General features: G+C 32.8%; 2 protein-coding genes across 3 annotated transcripts in view; both read left to right on the top strand.

The window, feature by feature from the left end:
* The first annotated feature begins 5213 nt into the window (after positions 1-5213).
* LOC148623060 (uncharacterized) lies at positions 5214-9798 on the top strand. The gene is made up of 4 exons (XM_088574159.1): positions 5214-5223; positions 5723-6029; positions 9123-9227; positions 9633-9798. Exons 1-4 carry the CDS (start codon positions 5214-5216, stop codon positions 9784-9786), a joined length of 576 nt encoding a protein of 191 aa, XP_088430285.1. The 3' UTR covers positions 9787-9798.
* A 6130-nt stretch (positions 9799-15928) lies between these two features.
* The window catches only part of LOC148623059 (mitochondrial outer membrane protein SLC25A46-like), a 44564-nt gene continuing 44087 nt past the window's right edge, over positions 15929-16405 (top strand). For both annotated transcript variants that reach the window (XM_088573557.1, XM_088573556.1), the window contains exon 1: positions 15929-16126. In XM_088573557.1, coding sequence (XP_088429683.1) covers positions 15967-16126 — 160 coding nt within the window. In that variant the 5' untranslated portion in view covers positions 15929-15966. The remainder of the gene's footprint in view (positions 16127-16405) is intronic.

Genomic DNA, 16405 nt, shown 5'->3' with positions numbered 1-16405 from the left:
GCATATCATTTACGCTCTCTGATAATAATGCCGTATCATCAGCATAAAAATAATAAACAATTTTACAAATATTCATATAGACTCTTGACATACCTCAGAAAAGGTCCTAAGACTTTCAACACTGTTTTCTGTGAAAAAAATCTTCCAAATCATTCAGAAATAGGGAAAATAAAAAAGAAGACAAATTTTCTCACCAATGTCTGACGTAAAAAGTTCGAAATTTCTTCACCCCTTTTAATGAACGATTTGGTGTTTTGATACATACTATGAATTACATTAAATAATTTTCCTTTGATATTTGACTTACGTAACTTTTGCCATAAACCAGATCACCAAACGGTGTCGAAAGCACTTTTAAAATTAATGAAAGTATTTGATAATTTGCAATTTCAACAAGCAAAGCAAAGATGTCTGTCGAAAAAATCATTTAAAAAGGATATGAAGATATGTTTCATTGATTTTGATATAGACAGTTCTCATGATTATTTTCCCCAAACGAAGTGGGGGAAAATGTTGTTTTGTTTGGTTGTTTCTTCTTCTTGGCATCATTATTACTGCATGCTTATCTCAAAGAAGAACTCATTGTGTTGGACACCAATACAGATTTTTTTCCAAACGTCCCATTGCCACGGGAGATCCGAAAATCAGTCTGTACGGTTCCATGAACTAAAAATATCTGGTTGTTGATTTTTTTTATTTTAATTTTCGACTGATGGCCATCTTGGAATGGGGATCATTTTTTATTTTATTTTTTTTATGTGGCCGATCAAAAGCTCTTGTGATTACCTATTTGTAAACCAAATATTAAATATTACGATTTTTTTTATAATTTTTTGTCCATTTAAACGGCGTCTAATTTAGATTTCTTGATATGATATTGCACAATGGCAGATAACGCCTGCTTTTAGTGCCAAATTTGGTTTCATTCTGTTCAGCCGTTTCTGAGAGCCTTCACACTGAAAGCAATACTGATAATAATATAAAGAAGAAGATACCGAACAGAACGACCATGTGAACTGTAAAGTGTGCATATGTATAATAAAATTATATGTAATAAAGAGGGAGTTTTAAGTCTTTTTACATGTGCTTGATCCAATTGGAAAATTAACCGCCCACTTAACGATCATTGTAAGTATAAATCAGTCTATACAATTTCTAAAAAATAAAAACAAATATGACAATAGATAGAGCATCTTAAATGTTATTCCCCATAGATTGTTAATCCTTAACTACCTGCAAAATTGAAAAAAAAATCCTTTTTCGTGATAAAATGTTTCCTTTTGCATTTTCTGACAAACTGTTTATCAAAATCATGAAACATTTCTTATATCCTGTGTAAATTGTGACCATTTGATAGGCACCCTTGCTTTGTTTGCATAAATTATAAATTCGTTATAATTGTTGAATAAGTGACAAAAATAAACTGAAAAGCAATAATTAGTGCTTCTCGATGCTAAATGTTGACTTGTATTATCGATCTGTTTACGTTCATTTCTCGCGCTTGATGGTGTGATGGGTTGTTACTGGAAGCTTGGCAAAAAAATTGATAAAACGATTCAAGTTTTCACTAGTATTCAAAGGTTTATAGAAGTAACTGTATTCAATGGTTAAATAGAGGAATGCTGGCGTTATCAGACAGCAAGGAACGCATTATGTTGCCAAAGCATTCATACCACTACGGGACATGCTTGATTGGTCTATATGAACACACTGAACGAAAAGCCATCGACAATGTCTGATGTTGGCGCTTAGAGTACGGAGATTTTCCAAAAAGGTCTGATGTTGGCGCACCATTTAAACTTACATTCAACGGTAGCTGTTTTCACGTCTGTTCTATAAAACTGTTTTGACACTGTCGCATATATACCAGGAAGTTGAAGTAACAATTATGTTATGATCAAATTACCACGAACAAAACATATATTAAGAGCAATTTCTTAGTTGTATTGCTGAAAAAAAACTTTTCATTTGCCGAAGGCTGAAATGAGATAAGTTTTAATGTTATACTGTTGCCTTTGAAATTCATCGACAGTGCATGAGTCAATTTTCAGAATGAGTGCTCCAAAATGTATTCAATGTCCAAGTATAGAAATCAATTTTTTTTCAAGCTGAAAAAAAGATATATACTTTCGAACGTCATGTGAGTATGTGCAACTGAAAATAATCCAATATTTGCATGTATTGTAATTCCGGTATTTTGTCATGCGTCACGTATATATATGTAGTTCCATTCGACTCCAATTGAGCTTTGTGCTATTATGTATCAGTATGTTCAATTATAGTTTACTGATACAGCACGAACGTTTTTAGTGTATTTGTGTATACGTTCGGATGGGATTGATGCTATATATTTAGATAACGTTCAGGAGTGGTGCATTGGACAACATTTGGTACAATGTACCTAGGGATAAAATAACAAATCGGTTTTAATGGATCAGTATTACAAGCAGACTCTGAAACAGAATAGCTAGTTTTGTTTTTTTTTTTTTTTTGTTTTTTTTTTTTTTTTTTAATTTTTATGACAACCTGCAGATGATAATTATATTAGAGTTTCATATGCAACAAAGAGTATCATATCGGTGGTTAGAACTGGGTGAGAGAGAGAATAACACTCCTAACAGATAACTTCCACTCTATTCTCAGAAGCATTTATACAATCGAGCACGTTTTGAAATGTTAAGCTAGGACCCATCAACAAATATTTGATAGAGTAGTACCACAGAACAATTAGACATTGGTTTTAAGTATTTACTAGTTGATATTACCCCTATTCAGAAGATATAAAGCGGTGAGGTTCAGTAACCATACAAATATTGTTTAGAACTACTTTAACATTTTTATAGCGTATTAGGAATTATAATTGGCATTTTATACTTGTGTAAGTTTGTAAGTGTTTAGTATTACTTTCTTTAAAGGGCACAAGAATCTCATGTAAAACGTGATATGTTACTGGGTTCCATACACACGAACGTACATGTAGGTTACAAGAATATTGAATAACAACTGAAGGATACATCACGAAATAGCCGTTATCATAGAGATAATGATGATGGCTTAAGCATTCTTCTGTCAAAAATATATTAAAATGGATACATTTTAACAAATATTCAACTTAAATTACATAATTTTCTAGTGCCTACCTAATAATCTTCACTTTCCTGTCTATTTACAACTTAACGTTGCCAATATGAATTAGGTTTTTACTGAGACTTCACTTATACACATAATCATTTAATTCTCTGTTGAGGGGGATTACCGTGTCGAAGCTTGGTAATCCTAAATCGCTGTTTACATGCATTGCTTCACGATTATTAATTATAATAAATAAGTTTTAAATTCAAAGTAGATGAATGTATAAATGTCTTCGAGAAGCAATGCTGTTTTAAATATTTAAAGTGATTAAACGTAATTGAACTCTTAACATGACAAGGGGTTGTAGTTTATCGCATAATATCCTCGTATATTGACACTTGGTTCCACCAGGATCGGCGCTATAAATATATCCAGAATAAAGATGTTGAATTCTGTGCATAATCATATCTTTATTTTGTTTGATGTAATATTTCTGTACCTGACCAGGGAAAAATAGATTACTATGTTAACCATCAACTTCAGCGCTGAATTATCCATACGGCATAATGGTGCGCTCATCATGCATGTAAATTTGATGGTTCATTAGTGTGTTTTTTTACCTATGCTAGTAATAGTTATTTTCATTAAAGTCATAAGCTGGCATGTTTATACTACTACCTGGGTCATTGGGATTGTCTTATTTCAAACTGTCTAAAAAATTGTGATTGATAACATTTTTCTCTCTAATAACTCGTCAAATATAGGTGCATGTTGATTGAATTTATTGCTTATGCTATTTATTCAAGTCAATATTTTATTTATAAGACATCTGTACAATTCGTCCCTGTCAATAAATTGTCAAACCGAAGTCTAAATTATGTGTATCACTAAGGCGATTTATTTCAAATTTGAACATAAATTACAGCAGTATGACATAATATTTGTAGATCGTTTTAATTAATTTCTTCTGATCCAGTTCTGTTAAAATGCATGAAAAATGCAATATTTAAAGTACCAAGTTCCTTTCAATCCAAAGGGACAAATATGTGTATAACAGATTACGGATAACCCGGAAAATATCACTTTTACATAGTAAGTTTCTTGTTCTTTTCCTCTCTGCCTAAACTACTATATGCATACATATCTACCATATATTCACTGCGATGATTTGCGTTGCTTCATAACGTGTGATTTTTTTAGCAGCGACTTTGAACTTCCATGTGTCTACGTGTCTAGGATTTAGACTTCAATGTGACTTTTTTTTATTTCTGTTTGTTCATTGTTCAGTGAAACACATCATTCAACGTAATGCACTACAGAGCGAATAATACGATATTATGAAGTCGGTTTAAACATTACAAGGCCTTTGAGGAAATACGCAGAGAATTGTGGTTATGAAGTAGCACATCATGTATGTCAAATTTGCATCTCTGTTCGTGGTAGAAAAGGAGTACTTTTATACGTATCTCATTAAAGCAATGGCATATAGCTGATTAAAGCGTTCTGTGCGCACTATTCCTTAACTATATGACCTATGATCTTCTTTGCATTTACGTGCGACCTCAATATTTTGTCTGCTATCAGGCCTTGGGTTTCATAAAAAAAAGTTCTTGATTTGAGGAAGGAATCGAGGAAAATCTTTTGTTCGACTGACCTGTCAACCATTACAAATAATGCTTTTGAGGATATTTATAATGCCTTGTACGTAGATCATGACAAAGGGGAAAAAATGACATAGGAACTATACAAACACAGGTTTTGGGGTAAACTTTGGTTTGTTGTTTTTAGGAGGTCTAAAATTTTCAAGTAAGTCAATTCTCAGTAAGTATATTCAAACAGAGTATACTAGTATTTTGAACCTTGAAAAAAATAAACCCAATCCAGTAAAAATACAGCAAAAAACACAATTGAAAAATCTTTGACTAAATTCTGTTTTGTAGTCATTTGAACCCTCTACATTAACATATTTATATAAATCATTATTTATGTCTGTAATTTATACATGTAGTATGTCAAATCATAAACTGTACAAACCTCTAATTAGCATACCAAAATTAGTTAACGATTAATTTAGTTATGTATGACTTACTGGACTGGAGAGTTCCCTACAGTCTCCAAATCTGCACTCTTAAAATGTTAACATGGATGAAGGTAATATTTTTAAACAGTAACTTGCTTACGGTTGTTATATTGTCCCATATATAAAAAGAAAAATGACAACATATTAATTTTAAAAAATGATAAAACTTTTCGATTAGTGAACAAAAACTACTATAATATTAAAAGAATAGGAATGAAAATGATAACATCGTCCTGTAGGTAAAAGATAATTCCGGACTGAAGATGAACTGACCATTTCCTATTGGTTAGAAGGCAGTGTTAGATAAACAATAGAATATCAGTTTCCTTTGCGTGGTTTGATCTTTAATAAAACATTTCTGACGTTATAAAATGAACCATTTGTTTTCCGTCTCACACAAATATAACTTCAAATAACATTTGGGGAAAATTATGAATAGCGGAGCAAATAAAGTAAAATATACCTTACAGTTTGATAAACTGCATCCTTTACTTAATACATTGTGTTGTCCGCCTTAGGTTTCCCTTTTTATAAAACCATTTCTATCATGATGTTTGTGCTTTGTTATAGGAAGAATGACGAAGTATCACTGGCTTGTATTCATGGTATTATGTTGCATTTATGGATCTTCAAATTCTTCTCATCAAAGATGGTGGAAAAAACATACATGTCACTGTACTCTGGAGCCTACTACTCCTACGGAGAAACCCATTCATGAGATTGTTAAAACGATGTTTCCCGGACTTCTTCTGAATTCCAATGAACTATCTAAGTTACCTATCATAAAACCTGCTGGCACGAAGCGTCATCGCGAGACTAGTTATGTGGAAAACATAATACCTAGCCAGGGATCTGTCAAGAATTCATGTTGCCAAACGTAAGTTTATTATAGGGGAATTTTAATGAAATTTCAACTCCTTACTCATGTTGCAATTGGTAAATACTGCACTGAAGTCTGTTGAAAAACATGTTTAGTCTCATGATTGAATATTTCACAATTAACAACTGTCTTACAATGCTCTGAAGGCGTCTCTTTGTCTCAAATGATGTTTTCGAAAGAGTCGAAAAATAATATTAATTCTTACTTTGACTGTTTTAGATAGGTGTTAGGATGGTCCGGAATTTGCAACGCATTTATTTTTGTTTTTTTCTTTTAATCTTTCTTCTATATTGATTATCCGTCTGATAGCTATTTGCAATTTGCGGATTATCTTGTGGTTATAAAAATTGTATTTAATTCATCTTTCAATTATACTATCTTAATTTGAAATAAAAAAAAATAATCATATAAATATGAAATTGCAAATACGATTTTAATATTATGCAACTACCAAAATCAGACCGTCTTTAAAAGATCTATAACAGAAAGCAATATATTTTTTTTATATTAAAAATTTAAATTTGTATTTATCTAATACTATTCTTATTTTTCTTTATAAAAAAAACTTTTTAATGTATGTTATTCGAAATATTACAATTTTTAATATTTCAATTTGTTATTTGAGAGAAACATTTTGTATTCTGAGAATCAAGTATATATGTATTTTCATTAATGTCCTCGGATCATCTGACCACAGATTGTCATTAAGATTATGGCCAGGATACAGTCTGTGTTCCTCAAGTTAGATACTGTCGAAACCTCATGCAGATTAAGTAGGGCTCCCAGTTTCCTTATACTTTCCATTTAGTTAAAATGTATTAAACGATGATATAATGATCAAACAATATAAACGTTATAAAATTAAGAAAATATTGTGTAAAATGAAAAAGTAATCAAGGGAACCAAGGTTATAGTGGTAATCAAAGAGTAATCAAGGGAACCAAGGTTATAGCGGTAATCAAAGAGTAATCAAGGGAACCAAGGTTATAGAGGTAATCAAAAGAATGTAAAAGGCTTCAAATGAAAAAAAATATTTATCTAGATACTATGTATGTAAATATGTATATGTTAAGGACACCACGATCGTTTAAAATCTAAAATCATGTCCTAGAACCATGTTATGATTTAGAACAAATCTCATGATAACTTTCCATTTGATTCTATCATACTTTGACTGTTTCTAGTTGTTATTTTCGTTAATTTAAAAAATATATATATATTTCTACATACATTACCCATTTATTGTTTATTTTATTATGTAGTCGGACGTTTTGTCGGAATTTCAAACCCTTTCCTCAAAAATAGTAAGTAACATAAAAATGTACTTATAAATCGAATTAAAAATGATCGGCAAGAATGTTAAGATGTCGAGCACTAATAACTCCAAAAAATTCTAAAAATTTACAAAAACAGCGTTTAAAAATAAATTAATCCCAAAAAGATTAAGTAAATAGAAAATATGACTTCCTTGTAATGGCACAGCTGCAATTGTCATAAATTGGAGAAAATGGATTCCGTCTCTAACTGTATTATGTCATATTCCCGATGACTTATAACTACAACAAATATCTACATATCTTCCAGTTTGAAAAAAAAACTGGAGATTTAACATAATTCAGATGCGATTCAAATACACGACGTCTCGTAAGTCTCATAAAACCTGTTTACCAATTAATAACCCGAATAATCAGTTTGTTACATCGGGAGGGTTGAAGAAATTGAATTAATAAATTGGCACAAGATATGCACATATTTACTGACATCCATGACAAGTTTCACACCTTCTTTGATTAAAACATTATACAAACTGAGCCCCGCGTGGAATCAATTAATTACTTGCTAATAAGTAAACTATTCACTTCATTTATAGAAATAAAAACTTTCAATTAGTTAAATACTTTCTGTAATATTGAATGCCATTGACACCTTTTCGATATTTCATATTCCTTTTAAATATATTTCCTTCGTATTTTTGATATGTAAATAGACCAAAGCAAACACATTTTACTCAGGAAATCGTTATATCTACATCATTTCTGTCTAATATATGTGTGCTCTTGATACATTGATTGTATGCACTGAATGAAAAGTCTTGTGGTCTAACCATTCGGTAGAAATTACCGAGGATTCAAAAATTGTTTTGCTTACGAATTTCTTTGAAAGTTCATTGTTCATTCACAAACGTGTATGTTTCACTGTTTTGTACATAAATTGATCAATTGTATGAAACCAGAATTAACTGTAAATATTTCCTGTTATTCTGACAGATGACTTTTATTGTGTGATGATTTGGCGAAATGTACTTTTTTAAGAAACCACAAATTTGGCTGCATATTTCTGATACGTCAATTACCATGTTTGATTGATTCCTGTCGTGTTTAGTGTCAAAAGATGTTATTTTTGGGATGAATATTTATTTTCTGGTAATAAATAATTATTGAATGTAAGTTTTTTCACTTGAAGATTTGCTTCATATTGCAATATTTAATAGACAAAGAAGGTACAGATAAACGAAAGATATATCAAAATCATAAAGCGTTACTGATGATATAAAGTGGAGAAGGTTATTGAACAATCTACGTGTCAAAATGACAGTTTTCTCATTGTCGTATGTTGTACCGAATAGACTTAATTTATAAAATCTGTGTCTAATTTTTATAAAACAATAAAAAATACCTATCCGTTATAACTTGATATTGTAATTGCCCGTTTTGTTAGCATTCAGCCTAGCACCGCTGAATAGAATACCAGTAAACACTGTAAAACCGGACCAACCGTACCTTAACAAATCGCACCATATCAATGTATGGGATGTATTTATCTCTAGCGTTTAGAGCATTTTACCGACTTTAGTGCGAGGTTTGCAGCACATTGTAAGCCTTGCTAAATCGTTGGAACTGTCTATTTGGCGATCTCGCTATAAATGTGTCCTTTTTTGTTCCTTTGAGAAACCTTTATCAGCAATAAAAGCATTTATCAGTAATTAACGATTAACGTACTAATGAGTTTAATTGTTTTCGTTTTACATATGCATGTTCTTTCATGATGCTCATCAGTGAAATAATAATTAAATACCTTTTTATATTGTAGAGAGTTCTCGTATGAGATAATAAATGATACAGTCTCAAACAACAGGAATTTAAAAGTTGTACATTTTAACGATGCTTACCAATTTGTTCCTACTGGAAAATGTCCGTAAGTAAACAACTCATATAGAACATGTTGAAAGTTGTACCACAACCAGCAACATTGACTGAATAACTAGAAAAGGGACGTGAATAATTTGATTATGATATGATCTAAACGATCCTTAAGTTTCAAAATCATTTAGGTCGAATATTAAGCAATTCAAAGTCCTCCTTAGTTTAAAAGAAAAAAAAATGGACAATATCCTTTCCCGAATCGTCTGGGAAAAAACACTAAAAAAATAAACAAAAAATGTGAAGATAAACGGTATGTACTTCAACTACATCATCTTGCTGACATGACAAATAACGTAGTCAAAGATGTCCTACAACTGGCGCATATTCTTCTGTATCTTGATTATGTATACATGTATTATTTTAAATGACTATTTATCAGTATATCCGATATTTTCAGAGAGAATTCCACATGTGGTAGGGGGAGTTGTATACAAATGTATCGCCATCAGTGGTTGCTGATATGGGATCATAATTTACCGCATTATCCCCCTGTTACTTTCGCTGCTGTTGAAGTCCCATCTCATTGTGAATGTGTAAACATTGGAACTTAGTATAATATATATATTGTGGTTGATGGGATTCTATCATGTGCCAAATAATATTGTATAAAATAGTGTGTAAACTCGTATAAATATACTTTATTATCTCACAATATTGTCATGCAATACTATTTTACCATAATTAAACCAACATACTGATATACATAATTGTTTTTAGCGTCGTAAAAATGTGTATAAGATAGATAATGATAGTGGAAATGATTTATGTAGGACAAAGGTTTTTGCATCTTTTCAACTTGTATGAGTTATTACTTATTAGTCTGTTTTGAATTCTATGGTTCTTCTAACATATTAGAAAATTTATCAATGATTTTCCCCGATTCCTTTTTTTTTCATTTTGATTCGTTTGCCTATTATTTTGTTTATCAAGGGAATCTGTTTATTTAGTTTATTATTGGGAATTTGTTTATTTATCATTATTATTTCTTTCAGTTCTCTCACCCAAAACAATAAATTACCGAATATATAAAGGGTCACATAACTTCGAACGTTAAATGAGAAAGATATTATAACACTGTCATGATTATAAACAATTAACCATACGCTACAACCTTATTGATAGCGAGTGGCCGATGGCAAAATATTCAAGGAGAAAAAAAGAAAGGTGCCCCTTTTGAAGGGAAACTGTTGGTGATGAATACCATTACATAGTAGAATGTAGAAGTCTACGACAAGATAGACAACTTTTTATTGATAGAAAACACTTCTATTCGTTACGAACGTTTTAAAATGTAACAGTATCATAAGCCAGAAACTACAATCAAAATTACGAAAACTTTGCTAGAACCATAAATGACAAAATGTTCTCTCTCTGGCCGCTGTTTGTCATGCTTCCTCAACTATTGTACAGTGTATTGATTTATTAAGCAATTTGTTTTATATGCAATAATTTATTTCCATAAACTCGAATAAACTGTCTTAACACTGACTGAGGAAATGGTAGCTCACAGCAACAGTTTATAAATAACACAATTAAACCTACCTAAAAATCAGTTCAAAAAGGTCGGACAGAAGCAGCTTATTACGAAACTATTTTCGTGTAGTGTTTTTAGGCTAACTGATTTGCAGTTGTACTAAACAGTAATTCAATATTATAACATTTTCAGTTCGAGTCTGACCCTGGCATTTAAAAAAAATTGTGTTTTTGGTTAAAATGTTATTAAGTGTAGGACATATTCACACAATGACGCTTATTTTAAGAGTTTAATAGACCGAAAAATCACACGGTTGAATTTGGTATCATTTTGAAGGTGTTTAAAAGGGGCTTCGATTAAAGCCTGTTTGAGAAGGTTTCCATGGTGCAATTTTCGAAGTTTCGAGGTCAAAGTTCAACACCAAAAACTTAATAGGATAATATAATTTGTGTGTAATTTTTTTGTCGTTTTCTTCGCGACCGTTTGACTAAACTTGACGAAATTTGTATACAGTTTCGCTAAGGCATTTCACCGAATTCAAAAAATGGTCAAAAATGTTTGCTTTTTTGATTCTTAAAATATGCATCATCCTTGAATACCGAAGAAATTCAAAGAAAAATTAAGGGATTCATGATTCTGGCAGAAATCAAAGAATGTAATCCAGGGACAAAGACCAAACATGAAAAAAAACAGACATAAACAACAAAGAACATATAATAACCAGAATAATACATACAAAATAATAAAAGTAAAATGAGCAACTCGGACTCCACCAAAAACTGGGAGCATGGGCAAGGTGCACCGTTAGGGTAAGCGTCCTCTGCTTTTCTAGAAACACCCGCCGAGTTGCTCATATAAAGTCAAGTCACGGGTAGACGAAAGACGGAAAGAAAAACTGACATGCCGTACAAATCAGTTCTCGATACACCATAACGATCCACGTTTTCATGATGACAAGCTTAAAACTTCTGTAGTGATGACTTCAACCTTGTAGCAACATAACCCTGTCCAGAAGCTTAATTGTAAGACGTGCAGTGCGATACAAAAACGGCAAGCTCTGGCTTAACATATGAGTTGTGATATTAAAACTCCATACGCAGGTGCTAAAGAGATGTTGCCACGGATAAAAGGTAAGTTGACAATACGGAATGCATTGCCTCATAAGAGTGAAGGAATAAATCAGCTAAAAGAGGAACATAGATTTTCCCCATTGGAATGCCGACTGTTTGTTCACCACACTGGACAAGTATGTTATCGAAAAAAAAATATTCCAGCATGTTGAAAACATCTTTGGTATGTTTGGAAAATAATTGTGAAAACAAAAGCAAAAATTATCGACCTTTAGATTTTGCAACAGAAATATATTGAGATATATTAAGACAAATCGGATGACAAAAAACACGGTTTTGTTTATGTTTGTCTGTGATGGCATAATTTACAAAATCAAAGTACTCATGTACTGAATCAATTTACTGATCGTTTGAATTTTTATACCTCGAATAGTCGTTAAACAAAACCTTTCATACAGGAAGTCACGATGACTTAAGTTGCAAATTAACAAACTCAATACATGTATATGGATTGGAATGCAACTTATGCGGTCTAGTATATGTCGGTGAAACACGAGAAAGATTAAACAAAAGAAGGTGCAGTCATCATTCGGGAATTAAAACCACCAAATTCCCGACAGTTTATCAACATTTTAATCAACATGATCATTCAATCCTCTCTATGAAAGTTCATATTCTAGAAAAAAATTACCACCCAACGAACAGTCCCGTTCTAAGTAAAAACAATCGCAGGAAAAGATAGGAATACTGGATACGCAGACTAGGTACTAGTACTACAATACCTTATGGATGCAACGACAACATCAAAGGTATAGGAAACCTTTCAAGCGAATATAACAATAGCATAAACGTGATGAATTTATTTGACAAATGTCCAAGACAAAATGGGAGTCATGACCATCGCCACTATACGTCACCTAAGATGCATGATGCCTCCAAAGATGGTCTCTTTCCTTTCATACAGAAACCTTCTGGACTTCTCTACTACACTCCTTTTACAAAACAAGTCTTTACACTCCTGTTTCTGAACTTACCTCATCATTATAAAGACTTGTGACCATCATTTTAGATATTGATTTTCACAGACTCTTTAAACCAGTTTGTGTGAAAGGTCAAGATGAAGAAAAAAGATCATTTTTTCCACTACCGTATGTCAACAAAGGTATAGATACGATTAATTTGGCTAACATCCTCCATTTCAAAAACGTTTCCAACAAAATTCCCCCATATTCCAAGGACAAATCAATACCGATTATTTCATACTCCTATACTTCACCTATTGCATCCAAAATTTTCAATTGTAAAGGTCTATTGTAGGACCTCGAGATTGCGGATTGGAAGGCTAAACCACCTGACTGTTCTTGCAAAACTCTCAATTCAAATATGGTTCTTCCAGTCACGTAATTACGGGAGATTTAAAAACATCATCGAAAACGAATCTTTTCGTGAGGTCCTTTCCAAAGGTCGCAAGTACCGTGAACAACGCTCCATAAATTGAAATTAAAACTTTAAAGTTCTTATGGATGCCGTGGAGGACTACGCAAGAAAAAGGATTAAACGAGAACAAGAAAACATGCATTTTCTGTCAGAATGGGTAAAAGCTGTGATATCTTTAATTTTGAATCGTTAGAAAGTTTTCAGTGGTCAATGAGTATCAATGCTACATCAGTTTTCAAAGACCCCGATGTAGTAAAAAACATTGTCTACTATACATGACAAATATGTTGTCGTACCAGCAGGCAAAACAAAAAAAACATTGTTTTTGTCTGCAAAATATATTATATCCAATGTTTATTATCAGGGGTAGATAAAGAAAATAATAATAGTGATAAGACCTGTACTGCTTACACACTCTCCAAAGGAGAGATAGTGTAAAACCATAAATCTGTGCTATCCTCTTTTGGTCTCTCTACCAAAGATGATGATTGTGATTCCTAACAAGAATCCATACTAACAACGCTACATAGCTGGATCTGAAAAATGTACCACCAGACCTCTTTCAAAACTTTTAACTTCTATACTCACAACTGTCAAAGAGGGTCTCCAGTTCTACCACGTAGTGTTGTTAATTCAATGTGGAAATTTGACAATTCTGAATGAAAAGTCATCATGTTTGTCGTAAAGTTTGGTCAATAGTCTTCCTTTTCCATCGATTTTTAAGTGTAGGTCAAGATATGAGGCTGACTTCACAGTGTATGTAGTATCCTTTATCTCACGTTCTTTGGGGTAGATGCTATGTATCAAATCCCCAAAATTAGGATTGTTTAAAGATAATATGTCTTCTTTATAGCGGAAACTGAGATTAAAGGATCTAGCTAAACGATATTCTTACTTTCTGATCAGATCAGCTATAAAGTCAGCCTCATAAGAGTAAAGGAAAAGGTCAGCAAGTAGAGGAGCACAATTTGATCCCATTGGAATGCCGACCGTTTGTTGAAAAACGCGTCCACCACACTAGACAAATATGTGGTCGATTAAAAATTCCAGCATTTTGTAAACATCTTCCTCTGTTTATTTGGAAGATGATATGGAATTACTTCTTACAACGTATGAGGAATCTCTACCAAGAACTATATATTTGTATCTAAGTGTACCATCTTTTTTGAAAAACAAACAACGATATATATTTTTTTAAGTCGGGATTTTAACTGAGTATGGGGAATAGAAGTATACAGTGTTGAAAAGTCATAGGTTTTAATGTTACTACTAGTATATTCTGATAATAGTGTTGAACTGATTGTCTCAAAAAGATCTTTCGAATATTTCAGGATCCACAGTGAATTAATACCACTACGGGAGTAACAAGTGTTGTAGTAGGACTACAGACACCCTTTGACAGCTGTGAGTATAGAAGATAAAAGTTTTGAAGACGTTTAGTGGTACATTTTGCAGATCCAACCAGAAATCGAGGGGTGGCATCACAAATACTAGTACAATGGTTATGTAGCCATCAGGGTTCTACCACCGAGGGTTGTTCGCCGAAGCCAGACATTCCCCTTCAACTCAAGCTTGTCACCGAAGGCAAGCTCCAGTGGTACCAGCGTAAGAAGAGCAGACAAGTCCAGGATAAAGTGTTTGCCCTTTGGAACAGCTACGTCGAGAGGGATATCAGCGCTAGTAGCTCTTAGGGGAGTGTGCCTTTACCTATGGACTCACAACAAAGTGAACATTATATGACTTGTGATGACTAGTGATGACGTGTGGTTATTGAAACAATATGCCTTAAACAAATTTGTGCAATGTCTTTTTGCCTTGTCTATAGTTTATATGTTTATAGTGCTGTGAATTACAGTAGTTGTATTGTATAGTGCTTCTATATCTATGGACCAACAGTACACTGAACATTATACTTCTTACAATGACTTGTGATCAAGTCGACTTAATTTTACTTTTTAATGTCTATGACATGAATTTATAGTTATTTTGTCTGGTGCTTAATATAATGATTATATGTAGTTCTCAGTTGGTGTGGATGTATATTATATCATGATATTAATTTTTTTTTTAATATATGCCATCTTTAATTCATAGTGCATTATGACTTAAAACTAATAGTAAAACCAAAGTCCAGGGTTCACTGTATTACTTCAACAAATATTTCTCCCTGTATAATCCATGACTTGACAGACTAGTCACTCCCACAGGTTATACAATATTTAGTATCCCTTCTTAAGATAAAAATACCAGAAACTCAGAGGACTTTCATTCGCTACCTTTGGAAACTGAAAATCGAATGAAAATCAAATTTTCGAAAAACAATTTAAAAATCAATTAATCTAGCCTAGCCATCATATCATTCTGTAAATGTGGACAAATTATCAGCTGGAAAGATCACGTAATGATGAAGAAATCGGCAAAAGAGTACCAGGCGCGGATCCAAGGACTTACCCTAAATCGGTAAGAAAAAGATTTTTCACCACAAGTTTCACCGCATAGTATTTTTTGCTTTGCTTTGCACGGCATTTAGTTTAATTAACGCCCCCCCCCCAGTCTCCCTAACCTCAAATCCTAGATCCACCCCTGAGTACTTGGGTACAGGGAAAATTGGTGCCGGTACGGGTGACGCATTTCGGTATTACCGTATATTCCCGCGAATAAATTTACTTTCGTTTTAATACCGGAATTTACCGGAATAGACCGAAGTAGGGAAATTACCCACAATGCTACAGTAACGGACACCCTCGAAAATGAGTGGCAGAAGTCTCAATTTAACGGACCCTTCTCATTCCGAAGAAAAATATAGAGAAAGACCTACAAGTTTACACCATGGAACACCGATATCTCACAAAGATGAACCATATCATCGTTGGACTAAAAATCGTCCTTCAGATCGACAACAAACGCCCGGTATTGATATATTTACCGTATCAGCCTCTTACTTTCACTTTATCTTGGACGTTAGGCCAGAGATAACATTGTTTGTTTGTTTGTTTGTTGGGGTTTAACGTCCGAGCAGCAATATTTCAGCTCTATTCAGCCGATGAACATGAAATTGATGATAAAATGAACATGAAATGATGATGAAATGAAAAATGGGATGGGACACAACGACAATGGGGTCGACAAATTTTGATTGCCACTGGAAATAGGGAGAGGTGGGTAGGGTCGGGCAATTTAGCCTCCTGT

This window comes from Perna viridis, chromosome 3 (genome assembly GCF_037379345.1).
Source record: "Perna viridis isolate PV_CMFRI_1.1 ecotype Kerala chromosome 3, ASM3737934v1, whole genome shotgun sequence".
NCBI lineage: Eukaryota > Metazoa > Mollusca > Bivalvia > Mytilida > Mytilidae > Perna > Perna viridis.
The sequence above is the reverse complement of the archived record's forward strand: the minus strand, read 5'-3'. Positions and strand labels throughout refer to the sequence as shown.